General features: G+C 40.2%; 1 protein-coding gene across 8 annotated transcripts in view; it reads right to left on the bottom strand.

Moving 5' to 3' along the window:
• Positions 1-2,581: 2,581 nt before the first annotated feature.
• Scgdelta (sarcoglycan delta) overlaps positions 2,582-16,582 on the bottom strand; it is a 169,735-nt gene continuing 155,734 nt past the window's right edge. For all 8 annotated transcript variants that reach the window (XM_046632617.1, XM_046632621.2, XM_069136898.1 and 5 more), the window contains 3 exons: positions 5,988-6,177; positions 5,121-5,313; positions 2,582-4,019 (listed from right to left, as the gene is read on the bottom strand). In XM_046632617.1, the coding sequence (XP_046488573.1) occupies positions 3,695-4,019; positions 5,121-5,313; positions 5,988-6,177 (708 nt within the window). In that variant the 3' untranslated portion in view covers positions 2,582-3,694. The remainder of the gene's footprint in view (positions 4,020-5,120; positions 5,314-5,987; positions 6,178-16,582) is intronic.

Here is a 16,582-nt window from a genome sequence, read left to right as displayed (position 1 = left end):
TTTGGCTAATATTTTTTTTTTTTACATGAGCTTTTGCGATGTACAAAAAGTGACAAAAATTAACGTGTTTCCTTTGAAGTCTTCTTTGAAATTTCTTGAAAACCAAATTCAGTAATCTGGAACTTTTCAGAGTTGTTGAAAAGAAATTAGAAAACTGTGAGGTACGCTAGAGTAAAATTTCAGGAATGGTCAGTTGTTACTATTTTTTTTTTAACAAAATGAATATTTTCTTTTAATTCCAAACTGATGAAACCGTTGCCGAGAAGATCAATGCTTGTTTTCTGAAAATCTTTGAAATCGAATACTGTCAAAACCTATTATTTTTTTTTTTGTCAAACGCGCATATCCGCGAAGAGAAAGAACTCTTTCAGAACCTAAGAACTATAGGAAATCTAGCATTAAGTGAATTAAAACGAACAGTTTTTGCGAATTGCTCAATTTTAGAGTAGTTTTTTTTTGCAGAGTTAGTTCCAGAAAGAAATGTTCGCTAAAAAAAAAAATTTATTCCGAAGAATGTGCAAGCTGCTGTGAAGAGATTTCTTGAAGTGATCTTTACTTTTTGTTGTTGTCAGTGTAAAACTTGGCTCTGTGATTGTTTTTATATGTTTAGTTCACTCTCTGTTTCGTAAGCGACTGGACTTTGCAGTACGTTAGAGCTATGCATGTAGAAAAACCAAGCTAATGAATCTCCATCAAAGTTAATAAGTTTCCATCGAGAAAGTTTTTGTTTTTAGCTTCCATATTGCAGCGGGTTTTCTTATACCTACCTATACCTATACTGTAGAGATAAGTAGATACACAGACAGAAACAGAATATGAAAAACGAAAGATGAAACAAGGAGAGTGAGAAATTGCCTGGTAATTTTTTTCATTCCTTTAAATCGACTAGACGGATGGGCACTACGGACTAAGTTTGTTATTAGCCAATGAGAGAGAGAGAGAGAAGAGTGAAGAGTACAATCTTTCCCGACGCGATGCTGGGAGGCATTTTTCATCTCGTACTCATTTTTTATTCACGGCTTGCTAATTCTCGATCCCCCTGCACCACCCGACTCTTCCTCTCTTCCCTCGTCGCTCACCTTTCCCGTTTTAAACTCGCTTTACGGTCATGAGCTTGTTTTTGTTTCGTTCTTGCAGGATGCAATTTTAATCCGGTATTGCGCAATTGGCTACCTTCTCGTCAGAACCACGCGCTTCAAGGGGGTTACTACTGAGCAAGATTGCTTTTTATGTCAGTTAGGCGTCAAAACTGATGCCCCGAGAGTTACTCGTCTCTCACACTTATCACGAAACACGGAGCATCGTTTGATTATTTATTCGTTCACTGATCAATTTCCCATCCTTGTTTCTCTCACGTTTCCGAATCACTTATTATTGCACAATCAGTCGAATGTGACATGCGTAAACCTAGCTCTTTATAATTCACCATCTTTTTCATGTTTCTTTTCCAAGTCTTCACGTTTTATTCTCATCGGATAATTTCGTTCAGGTAAAATAATTTGAGGTCCCATTTCCGGAGGAAGCCAGACGAGGTTATGATTTGTGCGAAACGGATGATTATACCTACCGTAACGCATCACCGTGCGCTTATAATTGCTCACACAACTTTAGGGATAAAAAATGAAACGACTCCGCAAGGGAGGGAGTCGGGCTTTTCATGGGAACTGGGATTTATTATCATTTTTATTATTATACATAATAATGTATGTATTAAGAAAGGAAAGAAGTGACGAAGGTCTAAATTATTCCCTTTAGCAATCGTTGGACGTCGTATGCTGCATAAATAAAAAGTTTAATATTCACGTTTTTCCGCCCCGGAGTTTCTTGAAGGGATATTGTAATGATGTAAGTCAATCTTGTACATCAGCATTTCCGTTTCAAGTAAGGATTATGAGCGCTTCGTTAACCTAATAGAATAAAAATTCAAAAAAAAAAAAAAAAATTAATGGTAAAACCCAAAAAAAAAAGAACGGAAAGTTGAAAAAAATTAATTTCATATTTCCTTTTCTTCTTTTCATCTTCATTTCCATCTTCAGAAAATTAGTTACGCAGCTTTATCCATATTTATTATTACATTCGAACGTAATGTGTATTTAAATATACTGGGACAGGCAAGCACAGATTCATTCGGCATAACGGTAACCGCATACCATTTTTTTTATCTTTATATTTTTATTGATATACAAGATATACAGCGCTTCACAGCGTCGGCGACTTTACTACATACACAATGGTACACATGGAGCTTTCTCACAATTTTCACTCACCTCATCTTTTCTTCAATTGTTTTATACTTCAAATCTGTTTTTATTATTCATTCTTTTGCTCGCGTATTTATTACGGCAGGGTTAACAACAATAACAATAATAATAATAATTGCAATAATGGTAATAAATAATAATTGATAATAATAATAAACATGGTAACGATAACAAGCAGTGTGAGCAAAAGAGAAACCCGCAATGTAGACGTATGGCCGTTGAAAAAATTGCGTGATTTATCCTTTGCGTTGATTTTTTCTTCCTGCCGTGTGTCGCTGTAATTCTACATTGTACGATATTGTGATAAATGGAAGAAATGGCTCTTGCAATATTTCAATGTAGGCAACAGAGCTACTGTTCTTCTTTTTTTTTTTCTTTTCTTTTGAGGTAAAGTAATGGTTATGAAACATAAACGACGTGTCAGCATTTTTCACTTGCTAATTACAGTATACACAGGTATAATATCTGTGAGAAAGAAAAAAAACACTGCGAATATTGACTGTACGGCCTTCAAATTAATTTTTTTATATACTTTTTTTCAATTTTGGTCTCTGGCAATACGCACGTGTACTTTTTCGGTAACTTTACAATGTTATATGTAGCTGTTGTGCTCTATGTTTGTAACATTGTCAGTATTTAGATGTTGTTTTCCTGGGAATATTTCTTTTTATTTCGTTCATTTCTTTTTCACTCGATTTTAATCAATTTACAATTCATGTTGCGTACGTCGGTTTTAAGGGGTTCTTTTTATGATTTTTCAAATTGCTTTGGCCATTCTCTTACCTGTGGGAATTTTCCATTTTATTTTATTTCTTTTACCGGTGATTGATTTTTGATTCTTTTACGTATAGGAAGGATCGTTTTACGCGTACGGTTGTCTTCTCGAAATACACATCATTTTACATACGTTACACTTTAAATGCACCGTAGAGACTCTTAAAATCTTATTGCTATGTACATGTGTGTTTCAGAAAAGGTTGCTCTGATTTCACGAGAAATTATTATTTGTAATACGAATATCGGTTTGAACGAAATTAGAAAGAATAGAGTAACAATTGACATTCGGAAATATTAAATTCACAGGGCAAACTTATACCAGTGGAGGAAAAAAATAATTCAGAGAAACATGATTATTTTGACATTTCTTGAAGTATTGTACAAAAGCTGAGTGTAAACCGTGGTTAAAATAACAAAAATAAAATTTTCCTACAAAAATCGCCACTTGACCTTTTAAGAAAGGTACGTCAGAGCTTACATTACGTGTATCATTTTCGTACCACACCCTTACAGGCACGTGGCCACTACAATTTTTTTTTTCATTGCAAGTATAAATCGTCAAATACTTTTGTCAGTGTTTGTATTCTTTTTTTGTATGTACGTGTTTGTTCTGGTTTGTTTCGAGGGTAAAAAGCAAAAGAAAAGAAAAGGAAAAACTATCGACATACAGCGTCGTCGGCGCGACAAGAACCTTCGGGTCTTGCGAGGAACAATTTACCCGTTTCACAAGCGCAGAGCTGATAAGCCGGCGGTTCTTTTTGACGACTTGACGAGTGTTGATCCTCTGAAATACCTCCTGAATTTGGTTTCGCAGTCTGAAGACCTTTCAGGAAAATGGAAGCTGCGTCCATCTTCACGATTCCCGTAACGCTTTCCAACTTCATGTCAGACAGACACGAAGCTGTCACGTTCCCCGCTTGCGATTCAATAGTTATTCTTTGGGGTGCGTTTATGTTCAGCGATCTCGTTGACGACTCCAGTCTGCAGAATTTAAAAAACGGAAGTTGGATTAACTTTCTTATTCCTCGAGTGTAAACTGTTGGCTACGTTTTCTATTCATGGAGATTTTTAATTTATAATTAATCAGAAGAGGGATTATCACCTCCGAAGAAGGTGGTTATCGGGAAGATGGATGAAAAAACGAAGGAATGAATATAAAAATTGCCCGGCGAAACGAATAACCGAGGAGGTAATCCAGTCGGTTGAACGTAACAAAGCGATTCGTCGACGAGTAGTGGGTAGTGAGGAGTAAGAAGCGTAACAATAATCGATTCACTCGTGGAACAAACGATTGCAAAACCCTAGCCGGGACGATATTTCATATCTGGCGTAAATCCAATCCTATGAATATAATTTTCCGCTCTAGGAAAGTTTTATTATAATCGTAAATCCGTTTGCAAATTACTACTAGCTAGCTACTATCGATAACTGATCGGCGAATCACATTGCCTACGCCAATCGGTATAATGTAGAATTGTCTTGCTTCGATATCTGCAACGCTTGCACAATTGGTGAGATTGAAAAAGAAATATTGTAACAAAAAGATGAGAAATCGATCCCATAAACGAAAACGTTCAAGATTCCTGATACTCATACGCAACTCAAGTATTTGACCATCATTACCAATCATTGATTTCTTTCTTAACGTAGATGTAATTGTATAAACAATTACCGACTAATTTACTCACCGGGTATCTTACAATTTTCAGTTTATCGATAATTTGATTTCAGTTTTCGTCAAAGTTTTTATAACATTCCATGGAAAGAGCACTTACGTTGTACGATGAACCGAGGAAAGTTTGATGGGGATATTTTTCTTACACTAAGATTTCAGTTTCAGTCGTTCGAAGTGTTTGATAAAAATTTCCACCCGTTCGCCAAGTATAACATGTTGAAACTTCAGTTCTAACCTACACAGGTTCTGCGATTTTCACCTCAGACAGTCAAGTTGGGGATGAATTTCGGCTATCCCTAAGCCCCGAGGTCTACTGAATATTATTGAGCCGCGGCCTTTCTCGTTGAGGTTTCTAACGGTGTGGGGAGGGTGTGTATATGTAAAGACGAAATGACACGCGTCGTTACCTCAAATCGTGACCAGATTCCGCTCTAACCAATGGAGTTTGGACGCTTCCTTGGAACACAGCACCGCCCACACCTGTTACTCGGAGCGTTTCAGCCCCGACGACGACCTGCTTGCTGTCCACGGAAAATAGGACTACTCCTTGAGGGTCCGTGACGCGAAAACCCTTAGAGACACAGTCGAGCCACTCCTCGCCTGCGGCGTAACAAAAGTCGAATCATTGGTCACGGATTATAAACGGAATGTAAAATGATGGAAAGCTTGGAATTAGTTGAAACATTTTTGATGTGATGATTACATTTTTAAAGTGAAGTTCATGCGATGGATCATGGAAAAACTTGTTTAGCACCAGCCCTCGATTATTACTTCTTCATGTTCTAGTAATTCCGAATAAAGGTTAACTTGAATTTGAAATCAGTGACTCAGAAAGTTCTTGGCGACCAAGTTTTGTAAAAAAAAAGTTTGCTTGAAGCTTTTGAAACGAGTTACTTGTTGAAGTGGTGCTTATCTTTTCGAAACCGCTAGAATATGAAAGGATCATAATCGAGGGTTGGTTTTATATGTAACCCAAACCATGGAATTTTACGAGGTTGACGAAATGCATGCACTCTGAAGCCAAGTTTTTAGAATAGTTTGCTTGTATCTGTGATTCGTTGAGTAAACATCTCAGGTTTTCTCGGATTCCAATACTCTGTAAGAATATGATGCATGCACGGTTGCGTATGGCCTCAATCTTGTTTATTATCTAGAACGTGCTAGTTTTGAGCATCTTTACAATTATTACGGCCTTAAATGAAGATTGAGGATAATTTTCACCACGGATCTTTCGGTCAAGCTATTCATGTCCATCCATATTTTTGGCCTCTTACCTAACGTGAACCTGGCCAGCAAACGTCCTTCGCGAGACCTAGCCGAAGCGGTGAAGTTGTTCCATGATTCCAGAATCAAGTTTCTCCCTTTTGGCGATCTGACCGAAGAGGCAACAAGCGCGTCCAGAATAGTGGCTTGTCCTTTGAGTTCCAGCCCTCCAGGAACAACCTTCAGAGAACCGATTCCCTCCTGAAAAAACAGAACAACCAAAGCATGGAAGTGAACGGCTTGCTCAGGGGTTGGGAAATGTTGATAACATCGGGATCGCGGGGACTTGATCTTTTTTTATATAAACATTATTCCCCGAAATCATCATCGCCGTGGTGGGATCATTGAACAAGGTTGACAGGGCCCGTCTCTCCTTTCGAGGGTAAAATTTTTTTCGCGCGTGGCTTCGGAGACTTTGTTCGTCTTTCCGTGGGAAAACGAGAGATGTGTTTTGCGTCGTCTATATTGGTTTCCAATGATTGGCCACTCGATCGGAAGCAATTGCCACGAGCGTGATCCTGAACCTGGTGGCTGCCACCCGGTTCTACCCCTACCTGGTAAACACGGCCCCTTTATACCTTTGGGCATTCTCATCCTTGCCACTCTATTTTCCCTTGGTACAATGCTGCGGGTTGATCGCGATGCGGAAATTCCGGAACTGGCGGCACTCGGTGTGAGTGTCACTGTTACTACAGGTTGTACCAGTCAACTTGAAAACCAAAGCAAATAACATGCAGCGAAGCGGCACTCGGAGGGCGGGGGGATTCCTGCTCGATTAGCTCAATTGTTCAGAAAATGATACCGCCGCTCTCTTTGTTCTACTTAACGTTATCATAAAGTTAATGGCCTACCGGTAGTTGTCCCTTCTATTGTGTATCCGGGGATATTTAAACCTCGTTCCGTTACGGCTACTACTGTATTATCGTTGCCGGGTCACTGATATACGATTCGAAATCGGCGCTTGAAATCAACATTATATTATTCAAGACGTCGAAAAATTTTGGCCGAAGTAATTCGTGCTGATTGATCGTTGATTTTCACTTTTTTCCATCGAATTCGTTAATCGGATATTTGGTGCTCGATCAATTTTCTTGTCTTGTTTAATTTTCCGCCTGAATTAGGTGGTGACACTAGGCTGCCAGCAATAATCGACGGGAGAGACCCTTGAAATTGGAATTTACGAGAGACCCACGTGACGTGCGCTAGAAACGAGCTAATTTACCACAGCTAATAATAATTTTCACTTCCATCATCATAATTCAAATCCGTAGAACGGTTATAGCTGCGTTACGATGGTCCGGACATAAATGCGCGCTCCAATAATTATTAAAATTTATTATCGTTTCAGCTATTTCGGTTCCCGGGCTTAGCCGGGAACTTCACGGCCTTACGGAGTTAGAATTTATCAATTTCGAACGAGGTGCGTTCTTCTCTCCCACGAAGGTAATTTAACAAACTCCCATCCGTGACGAACCTTTGATTGGTAATATTTTTCACGCGTAGGTTTACTTTTTCTTTCGTTGCATCAAACGTACGTACTCTTGTATTCATTTTGAAATTTGGAAAGACGCGTTCCAACCCGAAGCACTTATTAAATGCGATGGATTCTGATGTGAGTGTATAAACGGTGTTTCGTGGAGTCATAGATGATTAATTACGTGAAACAAACAGCGAACGCAACGATGAAATAGGATTACACCTACGGATCTCGGGTCGAGAGGTTGGCCTATCAATCCAAAAATGAGCCTGACTGCGCAGCGTCGTAGCAACTCGAGCCCGTGAAAATACGGTATTGCGTCGTAAATATATCCTCGCGTTATACCGTAGAATCGGATTTCGCAATGTAACACGTTGCCTTTTTACTACAACGATCCAGAGAACTGGTTTTTTTCTCCTCCCACCGAACCGTGCGCCACTCCAAATATAACCGCGCGCCGCTCCAGGCGCTAACAATAAGACATTCTTGCCCGGCGATTTACAAATCCGTGAAATTGCACGTCTGAGGTTGGCGCGGAGGAAAATACGAAGCATAAGGTAACAACTGCAGGTGCTTTTCTGTTCCCCGCTTCACCTTTCGTTATGGATGGAAAAGCAAAATTTGAATTCGTTCCCCTTATACACGCCGCCGTCGGGTAATCGAATACCTATAATTTTATTTCTAACATCAAATTCTACTACTCGTACCTAACGCTCTTTACTCCGTATCTTGAATAAAACCTTTCGAATAAGGCAAAGGATCGCTAAACCAGGGCCTCGATTCGACGTTGGGCTGTGAAGATAGGTGATAAAATTTTACCTCACATCGCGCTATGCTTTCATTATAAGGAAAAATTAGTAAAGAAATGCAGGGCATAAATATATTTAACGAGATTCATATTTATTCAGTTCACTGAATTTCATATCAACGATATTCTCGCGAACCGTGTTGATTCATATTTTTTTTTAATGTCGAAAATTTGTGCGTTAGTTATAGAATTTTTTTGTCAAAGATATCCAAAAATCTTAAGGCTCGTTTTAGGAAGAAAACTGCGATGCATCATGATGTTTGTGGAACATTGAACGGAACGCAGTGGTGAACCGAGCGACGTAAGAGCTGAGTGTTTTTAGAGGTAATCCAGAGCGGGCAGCATCCATGCAGGTATATTTATCTGTTTCCGTTGACTTTTGGGAGGCGCCACAAATCAACCGTGCTCTTGGTGCGGTCGACCCTCGGCAAGGGAGGAATTCCCAGTAGGTGTACGGTTCGATTTCAATCGTAAATTACTAAAAACCCCATCCGTTTCGTCCACCATCACTACCACCGTCACTACCACCGACACCACCAACGCAGACGCCCGAAACTTTTGAGCAGGAGAGTTCGAGGTGTGAAACGGCGAGTCCATCATGCGCGTACTTGGGCAGAGATATTTATATCTAATATCATTATGCATACGGCACGTACAACCGTGTGCCTATAATATTGAAAATAATCTCGGGATGTAGCTGACCAGAGACATAATCCCACCTCGCTTCCGTTACCCTCGCACTCCTGCAGCGACATAAAGTGAAATTATACCCGCCTCTGGTGCGTGTGTCTGGGTTTCTCACACAAGATACGACGGGAATGAAAGGGGCAACGGGGCTGGCTGCAAAAGGGGTGACGAGAGCCTGGCCGGATAGCCTCCGAGAGATTAGTCGCAACAGAAGTTAGGGCCGTCTCTGTCCGGTTGAGATAATTATGTGAGGTGCATTAGCGCACTTCGTATCCAAACGGCGGCGTGAGGTGAGGTAGAAATCGGGTCGAAAGGGAAGAGGGGGGTGGGGGGTGGGGATGCCTCTGTTCCTCCACCTGCTGTCATCCGAGATCCTGCCAAATAAGTTACTTGATTTCGAGAGTATGGTTAAACACTCGGGAACTGCGCGGAGTTTCGCTACGAGGGATTACCTATTTCTGCTCTATCATGTGTCTGCAGTGACCGTCCGTTGTTCTACGATTGTAGATGTTTCTTTGGAGTGTTAGGGTAGGTTGCATACCGCCTGGAGATGAAACAACTCCCATGAGGGTGTCCATTACGAACATCTTTTTCGGGATACAGCGTGAAGAATTGATTCCAGATGTCTGATCCTTGGAATGTCATTTTGGAAAATTCTGACTCAACCAGTTTCAATTTTAATTCAAAAACTATAATTAATGCTGAAATGGGTGCGGTAAGTTAATGGAAAGAAGGAGAGACAATGAACCGATGTGGGTCACTCTTGCATCGAAGACGATTCCTGGATCAGTATTTAATTAATATACGTGCTTTTAATAACAGTTGTAATCGCTTTGTTTGTGCAATCAATCACGGAGATAAGCTCCGTTTGACTAGGAATTATACGACTTTCTCACATATAATATAAGACGAACGAATGTCCGTTATACGATCATAATTGTGTGTGGATGGAACAAAGGATGGAAGTTCGATTGTTTTTACTACTGGGAGTCTCACTTACTCGTATACCTGCACGTGGGTGCATAGTAATCCGTGGAGATTCTCAATTTCATTCTTAAATAATATGAAAAGTATATATTTGTTGGTGAAAACGAGGAAATCATAAGGAGGGCGAGCAGCCCGAAGGCATCATTAACGTATATCCTTTCTTATGATATTTTGTGTCTTCTTCTCCCTCATTCATCTCATTCAGACCACCCTCGCCCACCGTTTCCACCCCCGCCCTCGGCCCAGTTCCTTAATATAATAATTTATTGTATTTTTCGCCGTGTAATTAATCTTCGCCCTCGAGCAAAAGGTGGCCAGGCAAAAAGTTTACGCTCTGACCCCGAGAGAGATTTCCTTACCATCCTCTTGCTCCGTTATTTCGATGCTCCACGGTCTTTGAGCCGCCGTAATCGACCAGCCAAACCTCAATTTATCTGTCACCCAAGCTGCCCGAAATATCGGACCGTTTCAAGTGGTATTTGAATCAATCCCGTCACCTTCTTTTCACCACTCGTTCGTTCAACATTTCTATACTTTTTTGCTTTCCTTTCGCAAGAAAGAGAACGAAAAATTTACTCAAATCGACAGTATACTTTGAAGATATTATACGTCGGTATTTCAGTCGTAGACAAATTCTATCAAGAGAGTTTAACTGCTTTTGAGCTTTTTTTTTTTATTTTCATTTTTCTTACGTGTTTTTTTCACAGCAAATATTTTTCTACCCTTGTGTTATGAACTTTTCGCCCACGCTGACTTTTTCATTCGGTCAATACTTGTAGCTTGGAAGAGGCGAGAATGTACAAGTAAAACAAAAATGTAATAAAGACATAAGAAAGAAAACGATACGGTAGGTAGTTTTGACTTTTTGGACGACTAATAACAACCGAGCTTGCGAGTCGCCGTTATTTTTGTAACAGCTGCAGGGAAATATAACATACCTACAAGTACATACGTACGATCACGCATACGTAAGGCGTCATAAACTCATTCGATTTTTAGTACGTGAGTGTGTTGTTTTATTTTCGAACCACAAAGCGACTCCACAGACATAGTTCAACTTTAATAATTGATACGCTGATATTTATCGACAAATTTATGTTATTCAAGTGAGCAGAGGTTGGGAATATTGAAATGAAAGTTATACTAATAATCGAGTCGACATTTTTGCAACAGTGGAGGTTGATATGCAGAAAAACTGTTCAGAGATCCATTTTCGTTTACTACAGATCTGTGAAAAAAACTAATCTCCGTAATATGTAATTGGAGCTTCAACTCTTGAGAAATTTTTTTATTCCAACCGGTGCTTTGGATAAGCGACTTGCAGCTGTGCAGCGTAAACTTAATAGATTTAGCAACTACGAAGAGAATACTGGAGAAGCGAAGGGTGGTCATTTTGTCCCATCACTGCGGACAGGGTAAATAGAGTCTTGAGAAGTTGAGGCAGCGTTAGGCCGAGCTCAACGCCTTTGTCCACTCAAAATTCATGGTCTAGACGTCCGCCGACTCTCCTGCTGTTTATATGTATATTGCACTTGAATTCAGGTAGATAATACAGACCTTGTGATATACGGTACGCAATATGGCCGAATAATCTATACCTCTTGGAGGGACTTGGCGTTATAGTATCGATATATGTATAGTGTCTCCAGCACACAGTGACCCCGTTCGTTTCACGAGCTTATACGAGCCAAGTGGGCATGGGGTTCTGCACGCACATCTACGGGTACACGTGTTCCCGCACTCCACTCTCGATCACCTCCACGTAATACCGCAAACCTCTTGTGCTTAGGCATGGGGCCCGTTAAATCTTGACGTCATTGTCCTGCTGACCTGTCGCGTCACTGCACGGACCAGTCATGCACCATGGTCTTGATGACTCACTCGAAGTATGATCGTATAGAAAATCCCACCTACATCGATAGTATCCAACGAATATCGCGTGCTAACCATCACCGAATTACAGTATCAAGTACAATATGGAGGTTTAATTGCTTTCTGTACTGATATGTAAAACTTGCGTATATCTAAACCCCACCGTCTTCACTGGGTCTGTGCTAATCGCTTGCCGGTCTCTGACTAGTCGTTAAAACTCCTACATCTCAACGCATCTATGTTTAACGAGAGTTATGGAGGAGCGGAATATCTACGATTTCAGTTTAACTGCTACGCAAATGCCATGAAGACGCCGCCGCGCCGTAATCTGTTATCTGGCAAGCCCTCATATACTTTGTCCGCTCGGATATGGCCGCGCTCTCCCTTCCTCTCTCTCTCACCCTCTCTACATTCTGCTAAGGTATACCCAATGCTCGCTCACATCATTCAGCTTCCCTTTGACCGGATATCAATTGTTAAGTTTACCTCAGCTCCTCGGATTCTGTAACCTGTACTTGGCAGGCGTTCTGCTCAAGTGCGCAACGCGTAGAGATAGCAGAGAAAGTGTTACATTTTTGCTTTCATACGATTTTTCATTGCTCAATTTGATTTTCCCATGCTTGGAAAGTGGTGAATTTTTTCTATGAAGAAAGTCACGTCATGGATAAAAATCGACTTTTTAAGAATATGAAAAGCAGAGTGATCCTTTTTGAACTTTCAACTCCAACTAAAAAGTCAGTATAGCAATATTATATATTGCTGGTTTCGTTTTGAATACGCAATTATTCTTTACACACACACACACACACACACACACATATATATATATTTAGATATACATCGATTGCACATTCATCGTAATAGCGGGCTATTTAGTTGTCTCATTAGGAAGCGTGCTGCAGGTTGAATTGAGGCAGAGATAATTTGTTTATACTCGGCAATAAACGGAAGCTGAATAATTTGAAATTGAATAGAGATGCCGGGAGAGCGAGGCGCAGTTTGTCACCATAGAGGTGGTGGAGGGGGGATAGGGACCGTGTTTCCAGGGCGTTTTACAACGTGTTAGAAGAGATAGAGAGAGAGGGGGGGGGGGGGGGGGAGGGAAAGGGAGAGTTTCCCCTATAATATAATCCGTGATTGAGGCTGGTTCAATTTTCAACGTCTGGCATAATCATCGCACCCGTTGTCAGGGTGTTTCGATGTTCGATCATTAAGCCGAGGGAGAGCAAGTGCCGAAGTCCCCCGGGTGAAGACGGATTTACCATATTCTGAGATAAGGTTGAAATTTCACTTCCTCTTTGACAAGGCTGGAATTCAGGTTCCTTGGTATTATTATTACAAGGTGGGACTTAGTTTTAATTAATTTCATCACCGAAACTCCTCGTTGTACAAACTCACCGTGAGGCGGCTAAAAGGCGACGCTTTGTTTCAGACAGAAATAATTTCACCTCAATTATAATGCCCGTCGCACGAATGCAAACGTACGTATGTCTCTTATATTATACATGTTGTATGTATTTAAGTCTGTAACGTAATTCGAGTCGATAATTATTGAACGTAATTATTATTCATTCTTGATGAACCCTTCAGCAACCTGCTTTACACCATGTGTTTAATTCGCCCATTACAGCGGAAGGATGGAAAGATTGATAAGGCTCTATTCGGAGGGTTTCATCGTCCCCTGAAATTTGCACGCTGCTGGATGATGAGATATTTTTCAACCCCTTAGGGAGGTTCCTCACTCGTGAAATACGTTTGCTCTTATAATTCGAAAGAAAAATTCAATCCAAGCATGCCGGAAGATGTCTCTAATGAAGGAGTCAACATCTTTTAGGGAAGACAATCAATTGAATTAATGGGTTGACGAAACAGATTAGATAATTGTCAATAAATGGTGATAAGATTCTTAAAAAAATTAAAGCAAGTCTAATATATATTATAAAATTGTTGCGAAGATTTCAATAAATTGAGGGAACTTGTGCTGAAGACGTAACAAAGTTTTTTAAGTATTGCATTTATTTTTATGGGAGATGAGCTTCTTCGGATGCGGCATAATGAGTTTTTAATTAGATTTACTTGAGAAGCATCTCCCTAAAATACATGAAAGCTTTGAATCAGATGTTTTTTTTATTAAAACCAATAAAGGAGGGTTGTTTTTAAAGAATTTTCGTGTCGTCATCATTAAAGGTGTGGCACATCCTTTTTTTTTAAATTCTTCATAACTTTGACCTCTCATCTCAAAACACGTGTTTGTGGAAGTTTTAGAAATCGTTGAAATGTCTCTTGACGTATTGCTTTGTAAAAATTGATCAGATTTTCCAAAAACGGCTGGATCCGATTTATTTAAAATTTGGAAAGGCAGTATACCTGTATTACCTTGAACAGTCTATTTTTTTTTTTTTTTTGAAACGGTCCCAAATTTTTTAAAATCATTATCCTTCTTTGCTGTTTGAATAAAAGAAATCGTAAGTTTTGAACAAACAAACGAATTTCATATTCAAAAGGTTGCATTCCGTTGGGAGAGAAAGCAAAATAATGTAATTACGGAAATGAGGACGTATCGAAAAAGCGAAAAGTCATGGTTTTAATCGTTGCTCATCCCTTTTAACCATATTGGATCAGACCGCAAGTAGAGTAACGCGGACATACAATACAAGGATACCTGTAGGTACGTAGAATTCCACAAGAGACGTAAAATATTTCTATGGTCCGCAAGGTGCATGTCGGCTCGACTCAGTTATATACGGGTTGGAGAACATTGAAAAGTCGAGGATAGAAGAGGAAAACTTTTTAACAATATCAACGGCGAAAAGATTTTCACCACGCTTATTTTCTCTTATTGAATTTACCGAACTTTCTCATACGGAAAATTACTTGTTCCTTTCGGTTGGCGATTGGCAATCGAAAATCTTTCCCCGTTGTACGATACGCACCGTTCTCTCCGCATCGTCGAGGATATGAGCCGTTTAATCGATCGTTTCCTTCAATCGTTGACACTCATGGCCGGCTAAAATCATCGTCGTTGCGCGATGACGATGCAAGGCATGATTGTCGACAAGGATCGAGGCGGACGAGGAGACTGGCAGAGAATCGAGAAAGAGGTACGTCGAGGAGGAGACGCGGTGCAGGAATTACGCTACATTTCCCACGAGGAATCGGGAAGCCGGTTACAGAGCACCGGAGTCCTTACTTACGGATTGATACCCAATTTCCATCGAGTTTAGCCCCTATCGAGGGATCATTGCTCCGGATCGGTGGGGAGGGGAGGGGGAAGAGGAGGAGGTATCAATTTCAAATAAATTCAATAAAATCAAGTGGGAATGATATCAAATATGGGAAGCTGCTAGGCAAGTGATATCCACTCCGCCCCTTTTCCCACAGATATCCAACAGCTTAAAGAAAATACCCTCAATCCGCGGTCATTGCGTCAAAGGGCTTCAAGACGCAACCCATCTATGGGTAAGGGTTTAACTCCTTCGATCTATACATTCGCACATATTTTTTCTCGATATTTTTCAGGGAACGTCGTCGGGATGCTCACACCTTTCGCAATAAAGAAAAAAATGTATGTAAATCGGTGCTTTTGATATTAGTAGAATTTTAGCACCGAGATAGAAAAAGTAATATTCCAATTTCATCCGAATTCCGAAGTGTCAACGTAACTGCTGAGAAATCATATTTTATAAGGTAATATTGCGTATTACTATGGAAAATTTTGTTTGTTCGTTAATGTCACGCCTATTTTTTTTAGAATGATTCTCAAACAACATTTTTTTAGACAAAACTCGGAAATAAAAAAATATCTGAGTCATATGTGAATGAAAAGAAGCTGCCGCGCGTGGATGAAAAATTATGTTGAAGCTAGAGGTGGGTGAATATTTTTGATGTAAAGTTCAGTAAATTTTCATGCGGAGAGCCGTGGCAATTTCATGGAATCATAATAACCCACGCGATTCTTGTTATTTGGCATAATGAAAGAAAGAAAGAGAGAGGAAGAGAGAGAGAGAGAGAGGGAGAGATGGGGTGAGAAAGTAAAAGAGAGGGAGAGTGTTAGTCGGGCGAAACTAATTTTAATCCACAAGACAGAAGTCGACTTTAATAGCTGTCCGAAGTTACAAACGGTTTCTCCGTTCCCATCCGCCCGCTCCCTGGATCCTCGATATCACGGCGGCTTTTCAGGAGTTTTATCATAGAATGAGATAAGATGATTTAATAAGCCCGTTTTGTCAAAAAGAACTCGCCTCCCGGGTTGATGTTTACTCTCGAAGATGACCTATGTAAAAAAGAAGGAACAAATGAATGGAAAGAAAAGGAACATTTGTCAATTCGTTTAGACGTCACAACTTATGCTTGGAACAACACGTTTTTCGAATAAGGTTTCATCTTTTCGTCTTGATAACTCACTTTAAAAGTTCCAAAAAAAAGTTCACTTCCGCAAAGCGTAGCCGACCAGGTGGTAATTTGATCTCTTTTTTTTCGCCTACTACACAAAGCGGATTGGCAAAAATGCGAGAAACAATTTGGCAAAAAAAGATGCGCCTATACACCTACCCACGTATCGCAACTCCGCAAGCGTATAAGTTCGAGGCTTTCGAAGAACTGAACTACACCCCGAATACCTAAATGTATACCTATGTATAGCGAGTCTCACTTGTAGAGAAATTCCATCGCTTACCAGCGGCCCAAGTTTCTCCGGAACTCTTCCTCTCAACTTCTAAAAATACTTGGTGAAACGACTCAGCTCGCTGCGGTGATACGGCCGCGCGTTCAAAAGA

This window comes from Neodiprion pinetum, chromosome 6 (genome assembly GCF_021155775.2).
Source record: "Neodiprion pinetum isolate iyNeoPine1 chromosome 6, iyNeoPine1.2, whole genome shotgun sequence".
In the NCBI taxonomy this organism is placed as follows: domain Eukaryota; kingdom Metazoa; phylum Arthropoda; class Insecta; order Hymenoptera; family Diprionidae; genus Neodiprion; species Neodiprion pinetum.
Note: the sequence above shows the minus strand (reverse complement) of the source record. Positions and strands in the feature narration are given on the sequence as shown.